We start from the raw sequence: 21381 nt of genomic DNA on the forward strand, positions 1-21381 counted from the left end.
CTAATCTAACCATACATTATAAACTCTAATCTAACCATACATTACAACCTCTAATTTAACCATACATTACAACATCTAATCTAACCATACATTATAACCTCTAATCTAACCATACATTACAACATCTAATCTAACCATACATTATAACCTCTAATCTTAACTAACCATATTTTATGACCTCTAATCTAAACTAACCATACATTACAACCTCTAATCTAACCATACATTACAACCTCTAATCTAACCATACATTATCAACTCTAATCTAACCATACATTACAACATCTAATCTAACCATACATTATAACCTCTAATCTTAACTAACCATATTTTATGACCTCTAATCTAAACTAACCATACATTATCAACTCTAATCTAAACTAACCATAAATTACAACCTCTAATTTAATTTAAATTACAACCTCTAATCTAACCATACATTACAACCTCTAATCTAAACTAACCATACATTACATCATCTAATCTAACCATACATTACAACCTCTAATCTAACCATACATTATAAACTCTAATCTAACCATACATTACAACATCTAATTTAACCATGCATTACAAACTCTAATTTAAACTAACAATAATTTACCATTTCTAATCTAAACTAATCATACATTTCAACCTCTAATCTAGCCATACATTGTAGCTCTTATATAAACTAACCATATTTTACAACTTCTAATCTAAACTAACCATACATTACATCATCTAATCTAACCATACATTACAACCTCTAATCTAACCATACATTATAAACTCTAATCTAACCATACATTACAACATCTAATTTAACCATGCATTACAAACTCTAATTTAAACTATCAATAATTTACCATTTCTAATCTAAACTAATCATACATTTCAACCTCTAATCTAGCCATACATTATAGCTCTTATATAAACTAACCATATTTTACAACCTCTAATCTAAACTAACCATAAATTACAACATCTAATCGAATCATACATTACAACCTCTAATCTAACCATACATTATAAACTCTAATCTAAACTAACCATAAATTACAATCTCAAATCTACCATAATTTACAACCTCTAATCTAAACTAACCATACATTACAACATATAATCTAACCATACATTGCAACCTCTAATCTAAACTAACCATACATTACAACATCTAATCTAACCATACATTATAACCTCTAATCTAAACTAACCATACATTACAACCTCTAATCTAAACTAACCATACATTACAACCTCTAATCTAACCATACATTAAAACTTCTAATCTAAACTAACCATACATTACAACCTCTAATCTAATCTAATCATACATTATAACCTATAATCTAACCATACATTAAAACATCTAATCTAACCATACATTACAACATCTAATTTAACCATGCATTACAAACTCTAATTTAAACTAACAATAATTTACAACCTCTAATCTAAACTAATCATAAATTACAACCTCTAATCTAAACTAACCATATTTTACAACCTCTAATCTAACCATACATTATAACCTCTTATATAAACTAAGCATACATTACCAACTCTAATCTAACCATATTTTACAACCTCTAATCTAACCATACATTATAACCTCTAATCTAAACTAACCATACATTACAACCACTAATGTAAACTAACCATACCTTACTATCCAGCAGCACTAAGGCTTGCCAGATAGAACTGCCAAAGGGAGCGGAGTTGCAATCTACTGCAAAGATAACATGCAGTTCTGTCATACAATCCAGTTCTGTGCCCAAACAGTTTGAGCTTCTACTTTTAAAATCCACCTTTCCAGAAACAAGTCTTTCACCGTTGCCGCTTGTTATAGACCCCCTCGGCCCCCAGTTATGCCCTGGACACCATATGTGAATTGATCGCACCCCATCTATCTTCAGAGTTTGTACTGTTACTGTACTGTTAGGTGACCTAAACTGGGACATGCTTAACACCCCGGTCATCCTACAATCTAAGCTAGATGCCCTCAATCTCAACAAATCATCAAGGAACCTACCAGGTACAACCCTAAATCCGTAACCATGGGCACCCTCATAGATATTCCTGACCAATCTGCCCTCTAAATACACCTCTGCTGTCTTCAACCAGGATGTCAGCGATCACTGCTTCATTGCCTGCGTGCGTAATGGGTACACGGTCAAACTACCACCCCTCATCACTGTCAAAACGCTCCCTAAACACTTCACCGAGCAGGCCTTTCTAATCGACCTGGCCCGGGTATCCTGGAATGCCTGGTTGCTCTTCAAAAGTGCTTTCCTCTCCATCTTAAATAAGCATGCCCCATTCAAAAAATGTATAACTAAGAGCAGATATAGCCCTTGGTTCACCCCAGACTTGACTGCCCTTGACCAGCACAAAACATCCTGTGGCGTTCTGCATTAGCATCGAATAGCCACCGTGCAACTTTTCAGGGAAGTTAGGAACCAATATACTCAGTCAGTTAGGAAAGCTAAGGCTTGCTTTATCAAACATAAATTTGCATCCTGTAGCACTAATTCCAGAAGGTTTTGGGGCACTTTGAAGTCCATGGAGAATAAGAGCACCTCCTCCCAGCTGCCCACTGCACTGAGGATAGGAAACACTGTTACCACTGATGAATCAACGATAATTGATCATTTCAATAAGCATTTGTCCACGGCTGGCCATGCTTTCCACCTGGCTACCCCTACCCTGGCCAACATCTCAGCACCCCCTGCGGCAACTTGCACAACCCCCCCTCTCCCCGCTTCTCTTTCACCCAAATCCAGACAGCTGATGTTCTGAAAGAACTGCAAAATCTGGATCCTTACAAATCAGCTGGGCTAGACAACCTGGACTCACTCTTTCTAAAATGATCTGTTGAAATTGTTGCAACCCCTATTACAAGCCTGTTCAAACTCTCTTTCAAATCGTCTGAGATCCCCAAACATTGGAAATCTGCCGCGGTCGTCCCCCTCTTCAAAGGGGGAGACACTCTAGACCCAAACTGCTACAGATCTATATCTATCCTACCCTGCCTTTCTAAAGTCTTCGAAAGCCAAGTTAACAAACAGATCACCGACCATTTCGAATCCCACCGTACCTTCTCCATTATGCAGTCTGGTTTCCGAGCTGGTCATGGGTGCACCTCATCGATGCTCAAGGTCCTCAACGATTACATAACCGCCATCGATAAGAGATAATACTGTGCAGCCATCTTCATCAACCTGGCCAAGGCTTTCGACTCTGTCAATCACCACATTCTTATCGGCAGACTAAACAGCCTTGGTTTCTCAAATAACTGCCTCGTCTGGTTCACCAACTATTTCTCAGATAGAGTTCAGTGTGTCAAATCGGAGGGCCTGTTGTCCGGACCTCTGGCAGTCTCTACGGGGGTGCCACAGGGTTCAATTCTTGGGCCGACTCTTTTCTCTGTATGTATCAATGATGTTGCTCTTGCTGCTGGTAATTCTCTGATCCACCTCTACGCAGACGACACCATTCTGTATACATCTTGCCCTTTTTGGACACTGTGCTAACAAACCTCCAAACAATCTTCAATGCCACGACACTCCTTCCGTGGCCTCCAAGTGCTTAGAAATGCTAGTAAAACTAAGTGCATGCTCTTCAACCATTTGCTGACCGCACCCTCCAGCCCGACTAGCATCACTACTCTGAACGGTTCTGACATAGATTATGTGGACAACTACAAATACCTAGGTGTCTGGTTAGACTGTAAACTCTCCTTCCAGACTCACATTAAGCAACTCCAATCCAAAATCAAATCTAGAATTGGATTCCTATTTCGCAGCAAAGCCTACTTCACTCATGCTGCCCAACATACCCCCGTAAAACTGACTATCCTACCGATCCTTGACTTCGGCGATGTAATTTCCAAACAGCCCCCGACACTCTACTCAGAGCAAGTTACCCTCTTGCTCTTTTGCACCCCAGTATCTCTACTTGCACATCATCATCTGCACATCAAACACTCCAGAATTAATGCTAAATTGTAATTATTTTCACCTCTGGGGCCTATTTATTGCCTACCTCCCAACTCTTCTACATTTGCACACACTGTACATAGATTTTAATATTTGTATTTTATTTTGTGTTATTGACTGTACGTTTGTTTATGTGTAAGTCTGTGTTGTTGTTGTTTTTGTCGCACTGCTTTGCTTTATCTTGACCAGGTCGCATTTGTAAATGAGAACATGTTCTTAACCGGCCTACCAGGTTAAATTAAAGTGAAATAAAAAATAACATCAAGTAATCATAACTACCTCTAATTTAAGATAACCATACCTTTCTACTTATAGTCTATTACCTTGCAGCACTGAGACCTATATCAAGTAAAGATATATATTACAGCACATTACAACATAGCATATACATATTACAACATATTACATTCGTATTACATATATATTACAACATATTACATATATATTACATATATATTACAACATATTACATACATATTACATACATATTACATACATATGACATATATATTACAAGATGTTACATACATATTACATACATATTACAACATATTGCAGATATATATTACAACATATTACATACATATTACAACATAGCACATACATATTACAACATAGCACCTACATATTGCAAAATAGCACATACATATTACAACATAGCACATACATATTGCAAAATAGCACATACATATTACAACATAGCACATACATATCACATAAATATTACAACATTGCACATACACATTACAACATATTACAACATAGCACATACATATTACAGCATAGCACATACATATTACAACATAGCACATACATATTACAACATATTACAACATAGCACATACATATTACAACATAGCACATACATATTACAACATATTACATGCATATTACAACATAGCACATACATATTACAACATATTACATACATAGTACAACATATTACATACATATTACAACATAGCACATACCTATTACAACATATTACAACATAGCACATACATATTACAACATAGCACCTACATATTACAACATAGCACATACATTTACAACATAGCACATACATATTACAACATAGCACATACATATTATACATATTACAACATAGCACATACATATTACAAAATAGCACCTACATATTACAACATAGCACATACATATTACATACATTTACAACATAGCACATACATATTACATACATATTACAACATATACCATATATATTACAACATGTTACAACATATTACATACATATTACAACATATGACATACATATTGCAACATAGCACATACATATTACAACATAGCACCTACATATTACAACATAGCACATACATATTACAACATATTACAACATAGCACATACATATTACAACATAGACCACATATATTACAACATTTTACAACATATTACATACATATTACAACATATTTTAACATATTATACATATCTCAACAGTTTACATACATATTACTACATATTACATACATTACAACATATTACATACATATTACAACATATTACAAGATATTACATACATATTACAACATATTACATACATATTACAACATATTACACACATATTACAACATATTACAACATAGCACATATATTACAACATATCAAATACAAATTACACGTTAGATATATATTACATGCATATTACAACATATTACATCATTTTACCACATATTACATGCATAGTACAACATTTTACAGCATATTACATACATATTACACATTAGATATATATTACATACATATTACAACATATTACATACATATTACAACATTTTACAACATATTACAACATATTACACGTTAGATATGTATATATATTACATGCATATTACTACATATTACATACATATTACTTTCATGTTACAATATATTACAAATCAAATCGAATCAAATCAAATTTATTTATATAGCCCTTCGTACATCAGCTGATATCTCAAAGTGCTGTACAGAAACCCAGCCTAAAACCCCAAACAGCAAGCAATGCAGGTGTAGAAGCACGGTGGTTAGGAAAAACTCCCTAGAAAGGCCAAAACCTAGGAAGAAACCTAGAGAGGAACCAGGCTATGTGGGGTGGCCAGTCCTCTTCTGGCTGTGCCGGGTAGAGATTATAACAGAACATGGCCAAGATGTTCAAATGTTCATAAATGACCAGCATGGTCGAATAATAATAAGGCAGAACAGTTGAAACTGGAGCAGCAGCATGGCCAGGTGGACTGGGGACAGCAAGGAGTCATCATGTCAGGTAGGCCTGGGGCATGGTCCTAGGGCTCAGGTCCTCCGAGAGAGAGAAAGAAAGAGAATTAGAGAGAGCATATGTGGGGTGGCCAGTCCTCTTCCGGCTGTGCCGGGTGGAGATTATAACAGAACATGGCCAAGATGTTCAAATGTTCATAAATGACCAGCATGGTCGAATAATAATAAGGCAGAACAGTTGAAACTGGAGCAGCAGCACGGCCAGGTGGACTGGGGACAGCAAGGAGTCATCATGTCAGGTAGTCCTGGGGCATGGTCCTAGGGCTCAGGTCCTCCGAGAGAGAGAAAGAGAGAGAGAAGGAGAGAATTAGAGAACACACACTTAGATTCACACAGGACACCGAATTGGACACGAGAAGTACTCCAGATATAACAAACTGACCCCAGCCCCCGACACATAAACTACTGCAGCATAAATACTGGTGGCTGAGACAGGAGGGGTCAGGAGACACTGTGGCCCCATCCGAGGACACCCCCAGACAGGGCCAAACAGGAAGGATATAACCCCACCAACTTTGCCAAAGCACAGCCCCCACACCACTAGAGGGATATCTTCAACCACCAACTTACCATCCTGAGACAAAGCTGAGTATAGCCCACAAAGATCTCCACCATGGCACAACCCAAGGGGGGGCGCCAACCCAGACAGGATGACCACATCAGTAAATCAACCCACTCAGATGACGCACCCCTTCCAGGGACGGCATGAGAGAGCCCCAGTAAGCCAGTGACTCAGTTAGAGGCAGAGAATCCCAGTGGAAAGAGGGGAACCGGCCAGGCAGAGACAGCAAGGGCGGTTCGTTGCTCCAGAGCCTTTCCGTTCACCTTCCCACTCCTGGGCCAGACTACACTCAATCATATGACCCACTGAAGAGATGAGTCTTCAGTAAAGACTTAAAGGTTGAGACCGAGTTTGCGTCTCTGACATGGGTAGGCAGACCGTTCCATAAAAATGGAGCTCTATAGGAGAAAGCCCTGCCTCCAGCTGTTTGCTTAGAAATTCTAGGGACAATTAGGAGGCCTGCGTCTTGTGACCGTAGCGTACGTGTAGGTATGTATGGCAGGACCAAATCAGAGAGATAGGTAGGAGCAAGCCCATGTAATGCTTTGTAGGTTAGCAGTAAAACCTTGAAATCAGCCCTTGCTTTGACAGGAAGCCAGTGTAGGGAGGCTAGCACTGGAGTAATATGATCAAATATTTTGGTTCTAGTCAGGATTCTACCAACCGTATTTAGCACTAACTGAAGTTTATTTAGTGCTTTATCCAGGTAGCCAGAAAGCATTGCAGTAGTCTAACCTAGAAGTGACAAAAGCATGGATTAATTTTTATGCATCATTTTTGGACAGAAAGTTTCTGATTTTTGCAATGTTACGTAGATGGAAAAAAGCTGTCCTTGAAATGGTCTTGATATGTTCTTCAAAAGAGAGATCAGGGTCCAGAGTAACGCCGAGGTCCTTCACAGTTTTATTTGAGACGACTGTACAACCATTAAGATTAATTGTCAGATTCAACAGAAGATCTCTTTGTTTCTTGGGACCTAGAACAAGCATCTCTGTTTTGTCTGAGTTTAAAAGTAGAACGTTTGCAGCCATCCACTTCCTTATGTCTGAAACACATGCTTCTAGCAAGGGCAATTTTGGGGCTTCACCATGTTTCATTGAAATGTACAGCTGTGTGTCATCCGCATAGCAGTGAAAGTTAACATTATGTTTTCGAATAACATCCCCAAGAGGTAAAATATATAGTGAAAATTACAAAATAGTAGATACATATTATTACATATTACAGCATATTACAACATAGTCCACACATATTACACAATATTACAAAATATTACATACATATTACAACATTTTACATGCATATTATTACATATTACAGCATATTACAACATAGTCCACACATATTACACAATATTACAAAATATTACAAAATAGTAGATACATTTTACAACGTATTACATACATATTACATGTTAGATACATATTAAAACATAGTCCACACATATTACACTATATTACAAAATATTACAAAATATTACAAAATAGTAAATACATATAACAACATTTTACATACATATTACATACACATTACAACACATTACATACATATTACATACACATTACAACATATTACATACATATTACATACATATTACAAAATAGTACGTACATATTACCACATAATACATACATGTAACATACATATTACAACATATTACATAAATATTGCAACATATTACAACAAATTACAACATACTGTAATCATCGACGGGGTTGTAGTGGAGCAGGTTGAGAGCTTCAAGTTCCTTGGTGTCCAAATCACCAACAAACTAACAAGGTCCAAGCACACAAAGACAGTCATGAAGAGGGCACGACAAAACCTATTCCCTCTCAGGAGACTAAAATGATTTCGCATGGATCCTCAGATCCACAAAAGGTTCTACAACTGCACCTTCAAGATTCTCCTGACTGGTTGCATCACTACCTGATATGACAACTGCTCGGCCTCCGACCGCAAGGGAGTTCAGAGGGTAACATACATATTACATGTTAGATACATATTAAAACATAGTCCACACATATTACACTATATTACAAAATATTACAAAATAGTAAATACATATAACAACATTTTACATACATATTACATACAGATCACTGGGGCCAAGCTGCCTGCCATCCAGGACCTCAAAACCAGGCGGTGTCAGAAGAAGGCCCTAAAAATTGTCAAAGACTCCAGCCACCCTAGTCATAGACTGTTCTCTCTGCTACCGCACGGCAAGCAGTACCGGAGCGCCAAGTCTTGGTCCAAGAGACTTCTAAACAGATTCTACCCCCAAGCAATAAGACTCCTGAACATCTAATCAAATGGCTACCCAGACTACTTGTATTGACCCCCCCCCCTTTTACGCTGCTGCTATCTCTATTATTATCTATGGATAATTCACTTTAATAACTCTACCCACATGTATATATTACCTCAATTACCTCGACTAACCGGTGCCCCCACACAATGACTCTGTACCGGTACCCATGTATATAGTCTCGCTATTGTTATTTTACTGCTGCTCTTTAATTATTTGTTACTTTTATTTCTAATTTTTGTAGGTATTTTTCTTAAAACTGCATTGTTGGTTAAGGGCTTGTAAGTATTTCACTGTAATACCTGTTGTATTCGGCGTATGTGACAACTAACATTTATTTTATTTTATATTACATACATATGACATACAGTGGGGAGAACAAGTATTTGATACTCTGACGATTTTGTAGGTTTTCCTACTTACAAAGCATGTAGAGGTCTGTAATGTTTACACTTCAACTGTGAGAGACGGAATCTAAAACAAAAATCCAGAAAATCACATACAGATACAGTACTAGATATAGTAGTACTAGATATAGTAGAAATAGTACTAGATACAGATATAATAGAGTTTATTGGGGCGGCAGGTAGCCTAGTGATTAGAGCGTTTGGACAGTAACCAAAAGGTTGCTGGATCGAGTCCCCGAGCGGACAAGATAAAAATCTGTTGAATATCTCATCTTCAAGCTTGAGGCCCTGGGTCTCAACCCCGTCCTGTGCAATTGGGTCCTGGACTTTCCGACGGGCCGCTCCCAGGTGGTGAAGGTAGGAAACAACATCTCCACTTCGCTGACCCTCAACACTGGGGCCCCACAAGGGTGAGTGCTCAGCCCCCTCCTGTACTCCCTGTTCACCCACGACTGTGTGGCCATGCACTGCCCTCAACCGCAAGGCTCTCCAGGGTGGTGCAGTCTGCACAATACATCACTGGGGGCAAACTACCTGCCCTCCATGACACCGACAGTACCCGATGTCACAGGAAGGTCAAAAATATCATCAAGGACATCAACTGCGGCGAGGTCAGTCCAGGTGCATCAATGCTGAGACCGAGTGACTGAAATACAGCTTCTATCTCAAGGCCATCAGACTGCTTAACAGCAATCACTAACTCAGAGAGGCTGCTGCCTACATTGAGACCCAATCACTGGCCACTTTAATAAATTGATCACTAGTCACTTTATACAACGCATTCTAAATACTGCCACTTTAATAATGTTTACATATCTTACATTACTCATATCACATGTATATACTGTATTTTATACCATCTATTGCACCTTGCCTATGCCGCTCAGTCATTGCTCATCCGTATACTTACATGTACATATTCTCATTCACCCCTTTGATTTGTGTCTATTAGGTAGTTGTTGGGGAATTGTTAGATTACTTGTTGGATATTACTGCACTGTCGGAACTAGAAGCACAAGCATTTCGCTACACTCACATTAACATCTGCTCACCATGTGTATGTGACAAATAAAATGTGATTTGATTTGATTTACTAGATATAGTAGATATTGTACTAGATAGAGATACAGTACTAGATAAGGTAGATGTAGTACTAGATACATATAGTACTAGTTATACTAGTTATAGTAGATATAGTAGATAGATACAGTACTAGATATAGTAGATATTGTGCTATATAGAGATATAGTACTAGATATAGTAGATATAGTACTCGATATAGATATAGTACGAGATAAAGTAGATATAGTACTAGATGCAGATATAGTACTAGATATAGTAGATAGATACAGTACTAGATATAGGTGATATTGTGCTATATAGAGATATAGTACTAGATACAGATATAGTACTAGATACAGTGGATATAGTACTAGATACAGATACAATACTATATATAGCAGATATTGTACTATATACAGATACGGTACTCTTAATAGTAGATAGTGTACTAGATACAGACACAGTACTAGATATAGTAGATATAGTACTAGATACAGATATAGTACTAGATACAGTGGATATAGTACTCAATACAGATACGGTAATAGATACAGTAGATATAGTACTAGATACAGATACAATACTATATATAGCAGATATTGTACTATATACAGATACGGTACTCTTAATAGTAGATAGTGTACTAGATACAGACACAGTACTAGATACAGTAGATATTGTAACGGCGTTCTTCGTTTGTCGAAAGAAAGTCGGACCGAAATGCAGCGTGGTGGTTACTCATGTCTTTAATGAAATGAATCGCGGTACATGAAATAACTGAGACAAATACAAAACAACAAAACGGAACGTGAAACCTAATACAGCCTATCTGGTGAAACGACACAGAGACAGGAACAATCACCCATGAAATACACAGTGAAACCCAGGCTACCTAAATACGGTTCCCCATCAGAGACAACAAGAATCACCTGACTCTGATTGAGAACCGCCTCAGGCAGCCAAACCTAAACTAAACACACCCCTAATCAACCACAATCCCAATGCCTACAAAAACCCCAATACGACAACACAATAACATAAACCCATGTCACACCCTGGCCTGACCAACTAATTAACTAAAACACAAAATACTAAGACCAAGGCGTGACAATATAGTTATATATATATATAGTAATATATATAATAGAACTAGTACTAGATATAGTAGATATTGTCCAAGATACAGTACCAGATATAGTAGATATAGTACGAGATACAGTACTAGATATAATATATATTGTACTAGATACAGTACTAGATATAGTAGATATAGTACTAGATGCAGTACCATATATACTAGATATAGTACTCCATACAGTACTAGATATAATGGATATTGTACAAGATACAGTATTAGATATATTAGATGTGGTACTAGATATATTACTAGACATAATAGAAAGGTACTAGATACAGATCTAGATATAATAGATATTGTACTAGATACAGTAGTAGACATAGTAGATGTAGTACTAGATACAGTACCAGAATTAATAGATATAGTACTAGATACAGTAGTAGACATAATAGATATTGTACTAGATACAGTAGTAGATATAGTAGATGTAGTTTTAGATACAGTTCTAGATATAATAGATATTGTACTAGATACAGTACTAGATGTAGTACTAGATGCAGTAGTGGATATAACAGATATAGTACTAGATACAGTAGTAGATATAATAGATATAGTACTAGATACAGTACTAGAGATACTAGTAGTACTCTATGTTTGTGTTGTGGTCTTTAGGGCCCTGATGAAGAGTTGTCGCTGTGTGGAGTTAGACTGTTGGGACGGGGCCCATGGGGAGCCAGTCATCTACCATGGCCACACTCTCACCTCCAAGGTCCTGTTTAAAGATGTCATCAAGGCCATCAAGGAGTATGCCTTCAAGGTAACCATAACACCTTACCCTAACCCATCATAGAGTACACCCTCAATGTCAGTGTAACCTTGACCATTTTGATGACCATTTTTATGTCTCTGTGTTCAAAATGAAGGAAGTTGCTAACTAGCTCTAGCACAATTGCTAAATAGCGTTAGTACAATGACTTGATGTCTATGGGTATCTGCTAGCATAATAACAGATACCCATAGACTTCCAGTCATTGCGCTAACTCTAGTTAGCACTGACACGTGAAACTAGCTATAACTTCCTTCTATTGGACACAGATTGTTAATCTGACTCTGCTAAAATCCCGAAGTGTCCCTTTAACCCCTGGAGAACACCTTCAAGGTGAAGTTTCACCATGAAGTCAAACCAACCCTGTGATGACCAGTAGAGATGGACATGACTGCTAATGTTATGTTGTTCTCCTCCCCCAGACATCAGAGTACCCAGTGATCCTGTCCCTGGAGAACCACTGTACACTGGATCAGCAGAAACTGATGGCCAAGCACATGATCTCCATCCTGGGCAGCGCCCTGCTCACCTCCCCCCTGGAGGACCAAATGCCCACTGCCTTCCCCTCACCCCAGGTCAGAGACTAACAGATAATCCATCCACCCACCCAAAAAGCCTGGAGCTTCGTAACCACATACCTGGTATTTTAAAAATGAACGCTAAGAGGCAAGCCTGAACAAGTTGTGGATGCTAGACAGATGAAAGTCTAAGTCAGTACTGAGTGTGTGAAGGAAGAACAATAACACCTTATCTGACTGGTTAGGATATGATTGGGGTGTTACCAGAAGGAATTTCATTTCCCTACTAACAGTATCTGTCTGTTAGAGCCTGCCTATGAGGCTAACAGTATCTGTCTGTTAGAGCCTGTCTGTCTATGATACTAACAGTATCTGTATGTTAGAGCCTGTCTGTCTATGAGGCTAACAGTATCTGTCTGTTAGAGCCTGTCTATAGGGCTAACAGTATCTGTCTGTTAGAGCCTGTCTATAGGGCTAACAGTATCTGTCTTTTAGAGCCTGTCTGTCTATGAGGCTAACATTATCTGTCTGTTAGAGCCTGTCTATAGGGCTAACAGTATCTGTCTTTTAGAGCCTGTCTGTCTATGAGGCTAACAGTATCTGTCTGTTAGAGCCTGTCTATAGGGCTAACAGTATCTGTCTGTTAGAGTCTGTCTATAGGGCTAACAGTATCTGTCTTTTAGAGCATGTCTGTCTATGAGGCTAACAGTATCTGTCTGTTAGAGCCTGTCTATAGGGCTAACAGTATCTCTCTGTTAGAGCCTGTCTATAGGGCTAACAGTATCTGTCTGTTAGAGTCTGTCTATAGGGCTAACAGTATCTGTCTGTTAGAGCCTGTCTATAGGGCTAACAGTATCTGTCTGTTAGAGCCTGTCTGTCTATGAGGCTAACAGTATCTGTCTGTTAGAGCCTGTCTATAGGGCTAACAGTATCTGTCTTTTAGAGCCTGTCTGTCTATGAGGCTAACAGTATCTGTCTGTTAGAGCTTGTCTAAAGGGCTAACAGTATCTGTCTGTTAGAGCCTGTCTATAGGGCTAACAGTATCTGTCTGTTAGAGCCTGTCTGTCTATGAGGCTAACAGTAGCTGTCTGTTAGAGTCTGTCTATAGGGCTAACAGTATCTGTCTGTTAGAGCCTGTCTGTCTATGAGGCTAACAGTAGCTGTCTGTTAGAGCCTGTCTGTCTTCTTTACATTGTGGAATAATAGTGAAGACATCAAATCTATGAAATAGCACAAATAGAATCATGTAGTAACCAAAAAAGTGTTAAACAAATCAAAATATATTTTAGATTTTAGATTCTAAAAAGTAGCCACCCTTTGCCTTGATGACAGCTTTATACACTTTTGGCATTCTCTCAACCAGCTTCATGAGGTAGTTACCTGGAATGCATTTCAATTAAAAGTTATGCCTTGTTAAAAGTTCACTTGTGGAATGTCTTTTCCTTCTTAATGCATTTGAGCCAATCAGTTGTGTTGTGACAAGGTAGAGGTGGTTTACAGAATATAGGGCTATTTGTTAAAAGACAAAGTCCATATTATGACAAGAACAGCTCAAATAAGCAAAGAAAAAAATGACAGTCGATCATTACTTTAAGACATGAAGGTCAGTCAATGCGGAAAATGTCAAGAACTTTGAAAGTTTTTTCAAGTGCAGTCACAAAGACCATCAAGTCCTATGATGGATTTTGATCATTTGTGTGTATAGTCCTAATTCTGCTCTGCATGCATTATTTGGGGTTTTGCTTTGTACTCTTCATTTTGTACTCTCATGCAGAGTCTCAATTGGGTGTTAGTCCCATTTTGTGAATTCTTAGTTGGTGAGTGGACCCCAGACCTCACAACCATAAAGGGCAATGGGTTCATTAACTGATTGGAGAATTCTGAGCCAGATCTTAGTTGGGATGTCCATTTTGACGTTTCTTCTGGCCATGTCTCTCAGATCGTTCACAGACTCATAGAAGTTATCTGTGGTGCTGATGTTTCAACAAGCTCTCACAGTGTCAAGTCAGAATCTCAAAGTCATCATCTCAAAGTGTTACTTCTCTGTATTGTTCCAAGGTTAAGTTCTCATTAACTCTGAATGGTTAAGGTTAGGCATTAACTCTGAATGGTTAAGGTTAGGCATTAACTCTGAATGGTTAAGGTTAGGCATTAACTCTGAATGGTTAAAGTTAGTTCTCATTAACTCTGAATGGTTAAGTTCTCATTAACTCGGAATGGTTAAGGTTAGGCATTAACTCTGAATGGTTAAGGTTAGGCATTAACTCTGAATGGTTAAGTTCTCATTAACTCGGAATGGTTAAGGTTAGGCATTAACTCTGAATGATTAAGGTTTAGTTCTCATTAACTCTGAATGGTTAAGTTCTCATTAACTCGGAATGGTTAAGGTTAGGCATTAACTCTGAATGATTAAGGTTTAGTTCTCATTAACTCTGAATGGTTAAGGTTAGTTCTCATTAACTCTGAATGGTTAAGTTCTCATTAACTCGGAATGGTTAAGGTTAGGCATTGACTCTGAATGGCTAAGGATTAGTTCTCATTAACTCTGAATGGTTAAGTTCTCATTAACTCTGAATGGTTAAGGTTAGGCATTAACTCTGAATGGTTAAGGTTAGGCATTAACTCTGAATGGTTAAGTTCTCATTAACTCTGAATGGTTAAGGTTAGGCATTAACTCTGAATGGTTAAGTTCTCATTAACTCTGAATGGTTAAGGTTAGGCATTAAATCTGAATGGTTAAGGTTAGTTCTCATTAATTCTGAATGGTTACGTTCTTATTAACTCTGAATGGTTAAGTTCTCATTAACTCTGAATGGTTAAGGTTAGGCATTAACTCTGAATGGTTAAGGTTAGACATTAACTCTGAATGGTTAAGTTCTCATTAACTCTGAATGGTTAAGGTTAGGCATTAACTCTGAATGATTAAGGTTTAGTTCTCATTAACTCTGAATGGTTAAGTTCTCATTAACTCTGAATGGTTAAGGTTAGGCATTAACTCTGAATGGTTAAGGTTAGGCATTAACTCTGAATGGTTAAGTTCTCATTAACTCGGAATGGTTAAGGTTAGGCATTAACTCTGAATGATTAAGGTTTAGTTCTCATTAACTCTGAATGGTTAAGTTCTCATTAACTCGGAATGGTTAAGGTTAGGCATTAACTCTGAATGATTAAGGTTTAGTTCTCATTAACTCTGAATGGTTAAGTTCTCATTAACTCTGAATGGTTAAGGTTAGTTCTCATTAACTCTGAATGGTTAAGTTCTCATTAACTCGGAATGGTTAAGGTTAGGCATTGACTCTGAATGGTTAAGGATTAGTTCTCATTAACTCTGAATGGTTAAGTTCTCATTAACTCTGAATGGTTAAGGTTAGGCATTAACTCTGAATGGTTAAGGTTAGGCATTAACTCTGAATGGTTAAGGTTAGTTCTCATTAATTCTGAATGGTTACGTTCTTATTAACTCTGAATGGTTAAGTTCTCATTAACTCTGAATGGTTAAGGTTAGGCATTAACTCTGAATGGTTAAGGTTAGACATTAACTCTGAATGGTTAAGTTCTCATTAACTCTGAATGGTTAAGGTTAGGCATTAACTCTGAATGATTAAGGTTTAGTTCTCATTAACTCTGAATGGTTAAGTTCTCATTAACTCGGAATGGTTAAGGTTAGGCATTAACTCTGAATGGTTAAGGTTAGGCATTAACTCTGAATGGTTAAGTTCTCATTAACTCGGAATGGTTAAGGTTAGGCATTAACTCTGAATGATTAAGGTTTAGTTCTCATTAACTCTGAATGGTTAAGTTCTCATTAACTCGGAATGGTTAAGGTTAGGCATTAACTCTGAATGGTTAAGGTTAGGCATTAACTCTGAATGATTAAGGTTTAGTTCTCATTAACTCTGAATGGTTAAGTTCTCATTAACTCTGAATGGTTAAGGTTAGTTCTCATTAACTCTGAATGGTTAAGTTCTCATTAACTCGGAATGGTTAAGGTTAGGCATTGACTCTGAATGGTTAAGGATTAGTTCTCATTAACTCTGAATGGTTAAGTTCTCATTAACTCTGAATGGTTAAGGTTAGGCATTAACTCTGAATGGTTAAGGTTAGGCATTAACTCTGAATGGTTAAGTTCTCATTAACTCTGAATGGTTAAGGTTAGGCATTAACTCTGAATGGTTAAGTTCTCATTAACTCTGAATGGTTAAGGTTAGGCATTAACTCTAAATGGTTAAGGTTAGTTCTCATTAATTCTGAATGGTTACGTTCTTATTAACTCTGAATGGTTAAGTTCTCATTAACTCTGAATGGTTAAGGTTAGGCATTAACTCTGAATGGTTAAGGTTAGACATTAACTCTGAATGGTTAAGGTTAGACATTAACTCTGAATGGTTAAGTTCTCATTAACTCTGAATGGTTAAGGTTAGGCATTAACTCTGAATGATTAAGGTTTAGTTCTCATTAACTCTGAATGGTTAAGTTCTCATTAACTCGGAATGGTTAAGGTTAGGCATTAACTCTGAATGGTTAAGGTTAGGCATTAACTCTGAATGGTTAAGTTCTCATTAACTCGGAATGGTTAAGGTTAGGCATTAACTCTGAATGATTAAGGTTTAGTTCTCATTAACTCTGAATGGTTAAGTTCTCATTAACTCGGAATGGTTAAGGTTAGGCATTAACTCTGAATGGTTAAGGTTAGGCATTAACTCTGAATGATTAAGGTTTAGTTCTCATTAACTCTGAATGGTTAAGTTCTCATTAACTCTGAATGGTTAAGGTTAGTTCTCATTAACTCTGAATGGTTAAGTTCTCATTAACTCGGAATGGTTAAGGTTAGGCATTGACTCTGAATGGTTAAGGATTAGTTCTCATTAACTCTGAATGGTTAAGTTCTCATTAACTCTGAATGGTTAAGGTTAGGCATTAACTCTGAATGGTTAAGGTTAGGCATTAACTCTGAATGGTTAAGTTCTCATTAACTCTGAATGGTTAAGGTTAGGCATTAACTCTGAATGGTTAAGTTCTCATTAACTCTGAATGGTTAAGGTTAGGCATTAACTCTAAATGGTTAAGGTTAGTTCTCATTAATTCTGAATGGTTACGTTCTTATTAACTCTGAATGGTTAAGTTCTCATTAACTCTGAATGGTTAAGGTTAGGCATTAACTCTGAATGGTTAAGGTTAGACATTAACTCTGAATGGTTAAGTTCTCATTAACTCTGAATGGTTAAGTTCCCATGAACTCTGAATGGTTAAGTTCTTATTAACTCTGAATGGTTAAGTTCTCATTAACTCTGAATGGTTAAGGTTAGGCATTAACTCTGAATGGTTAAGGTTAGACATTAACTCTGAATGGTTAAGGTTAGGCATTAACTCTGAATGATTAAGGTTTAGTTCTCATTAACTCTGAATGGTTAAGTTCTCATTAACTCGGAATGGTTAAGGTTAGGCATTAACTCTGAATGGTTAAGGTTAGGCATTAACTCTGAATGGTTAAGTTCTCATTAACTCGGAATGGTTAAGGTTAGGCATTAACTCTGAATGATTAAGGTTTAGTTCTCATTAACTCTGAATGGTTAAGTTCTCATTAACTCGGAATGGTTAAGGTTAGGCATTAACTCTGAATGGTTAAGGTTAGGCATTAACTCTGAATGATTAAGGTTTAGTTCTCATTAACTCTGAATGGTTAAGTTCTCATTAACTCTGAATGGTTAAGGTTAGTTCTCATTAACTCTGAATGGTTAAGTTCTCATTAACTCGGAATGGTTAAGGTTAGGCATTGACTCTGAATGGTTAAGGATTAGTTCTCATTAACTCTGAATGGTTAAGTTCTCATTAACTCTGAATGGTTAAGGTTAGGCATTAACTCTGAATGGTTAAGGTTAGGCATTAACTCTGAATGGTTAAGTTCTCATTAACTCTGAATGGTTAAGGTTAGGCATTAACTCTGAATGGTTAAGTTCTCATTAACTCTGAATGGTTAAGGTTAGGCATTAACTCTAAATGGTTAAGGTTAGTTCTCATTAATTCTGAATGGTTACGTTCTTATTAACTCTGAATGGTTAAGTTCTCATTAACTCTGAATGGTTAAGGTTAGGCATTAACTCTGAATGGTTAAGGTTAGACATTAACTCTGAATGGTTAAGTTCTCATTAACTCTGAATGGTTAAGTTCCCATGAACTCTGAATGGTTAAGTTCCCATTAACTCTGAATGGTTAAGGTTAGGCATTAACTCTGAATGGTTAAGGTTAGACATTAACTCTGAATGGTTAAGTTCTCATTAACTCTGAATGGTTAAGTTCCCATGAACTCTGAATGGTTAAGTTCCCATTAACTCTGAATGGTTAAGGTTAGGCATTAACTCTGAATGGTTAAGCTTAGGCATTAACTCTGAATGGTTAAGGTTAGGCATTAACTCCGAAATGGTTTTACATTTGATAAAAGTAGAGACTTAGAGCTAGAAAATCATGTATCATACACTGCAGTTGAAGAAGAATGGGAATGTAGATCTGCTTTGAAAGTTGATGAACTGGTAACCCCACTTCTGAGAAAATGGCTCTTGAATGTTTTGGTACACCTACTGGAGAGTTCCTCTTTGTCTCTACCCATTGATCATCATTCAAACCCTCTTTTTTAACACATTCATATTTACATTGACAGCCAACCCAACAGTGGGTTAACTGCCTTGCTCAGGGGAAGCAGGACAGATTTTTACCTTGTCAGCCTGGGGATTTGATCTAGCAACCTTTTGGTTACTAACCCAACGCTCTAACCACTAGGCTACTTGCCACCTCTTAAACCATGACCTCGTCCATCTCTTTAAGGATTCACATGTGAGGCCCTGTGCGAAACAGAGTGAGTAGTTTAGTAAAGAACCAAAGATTTCAAGACTAAAAGTGGTGAAAGTAGTAGCAGAGAATCTGCTTTCTCATTTGGGGCGGCAGGGTAGCCTAGTGGTTAGAGTGTTGGACTAGTAACCAAAATGTTGCAAGCTCAAATCCCTGAGCTGACAAGGTACAAATCTGTCATTCTGCCCCTGAACAGGCAGTTAACCCACTGTTCCTTGGTTGTCATTGAAAATAAGAATTTGATCTTAACTGACTTGCCTGGTTAACAAAAAAGTGTGAGCATTATGTTCTTGGGCCCTTCTTCCCCGTTTGGTGAGTTCTAGGAAGAGTCATGGTGGGTCCAAACTTCTTCCATTTAAGAATGATGGAGGCCACTGTGTTCTTGGGGACCTTCAATGCTGCAGAAAGTTTTTGGTACCCTTCCCCAGATTTGTGCCTCGATACAATCCTGTCTCGGCGCTCTACGGACCATTCCTTCAACCTCATGGCTTGGTTTTTGCTCTGACATGCACTGTCAACTGGGATCTTATACAGACAGGTGTGAAGCCTTTCCAAATCATGTCCAATCAATTTAATTTACCACAGATGGACTCCAGAAACATATGAAGGATGATCAATGGAAACAGGATGCACCTGAGCTTAAGGGTCTGAATACTCATGTAAAAAAGGTATCAGTTTTTTATTTTTAATACATTTGCAAAAACGTCTAAAAACCTATTTTCACTTTGTCAAAATGCTGAAAAAGTCAAGGGGTCTGAATACTTTCCGAAGGCACTGTGTGTGTATATATATAAGAAAAAAAATCCAGAAAATCACATTGTAGGATTTTTAATGAAATTATGGTGGAAAATAAGTATTAAGTCCAAAATAAGTCCATGGTCTTTACAGTGTCCAAAAACTTTTGGGAATTAGTGCTACGGGATACACATTTCTGTTTGAAAAAGCTAGACTTTGCTTTCCTAACTGACTGAGTATATTGGTTCCTGGCTTCCCTTTTACTCCAGTCAAGTCTGGAGTGAAACCAAGGGCTATATCTGTTTTTCATTCCAAATATTCGAATGGGGCCTGCACTTTTAAAGAACCAGCAGGCATCCTCTACTGACGAGGTCAATATCCTTCCAGGATACCCGGGCCAGGTCGATTGGAAAGGCCTGCTTGCTGAAGTGTTTTAGGGGACGTTTGACAGTGATGAGGGGTGGTTTGACCGCAGACCCATTATGCACGCAAGCAATGAGGCAGTGACCGCTGAGATCCTAGTTGAAGACAGCAGAGGTGTATTTAGAGGGCAAGTTGGTCAGGATGATATCAATAAGGGTGCCCATGTTTACAGATTATGGGTTGTACCTGGTAGGTTCCTTGATCATTTGTGTGAGAATGAGGGCATCTAGCTTAGATCGTAGGATGGCTGGGGTGTTAAGCATATTCCAGTTTACTCTGAAGATAGATGGGGGCAATCAATTCACATGTGGTGTCCGTGGCACAGCTGGGGGCCTCTAACAAGCGGCAACAGTGAGAGACTTGTTTC

General features: G+C 37.6%; 1 protein-coding gene across 1 annotated transcript in view; it reads left to right on the forward strand.

Moving 5' to 3' along the window:
- LOC135522973 (1-phosphatidylinositol 4,5-bisphosphate phosphodiesterase delta-1-like) overlaps window positions 1–21381 on the forward strand; it is a 73671-nt gene that overhangs the window by 39555 nt on the left and 12735 nt on the right. Inside the window, exons 7-8 of the mRNA XM_064949702.1 lie at window positions 12342–12486; window positions 12918–13070. Coding sequence (XP_064805774.1) covers window positions 12342–12486; window positions 12918–13070 — 298 coding nt within the window. The remainder of the gene's footprint in view (window positions 1–12341; window positions 12487–12917; window positions 13071–21381) is intronic.

The sequence above is a fragment of the Oncorhynchus masou genome, chromosome 30, assembly GCF_036934945.1.
Source record: "Oncorhynchus masou masou isolate Uvic2021 chromosome 30, UVic_Omas_1.1, whole genome shotgun sequence".
NCBI classification, from domain to species: Eukaryota; Metazoa; Chordata; class Actinopteri; order Salmoniformes; family Salmonidae; genus Oncorhynchus; species Oncorhynchus masou.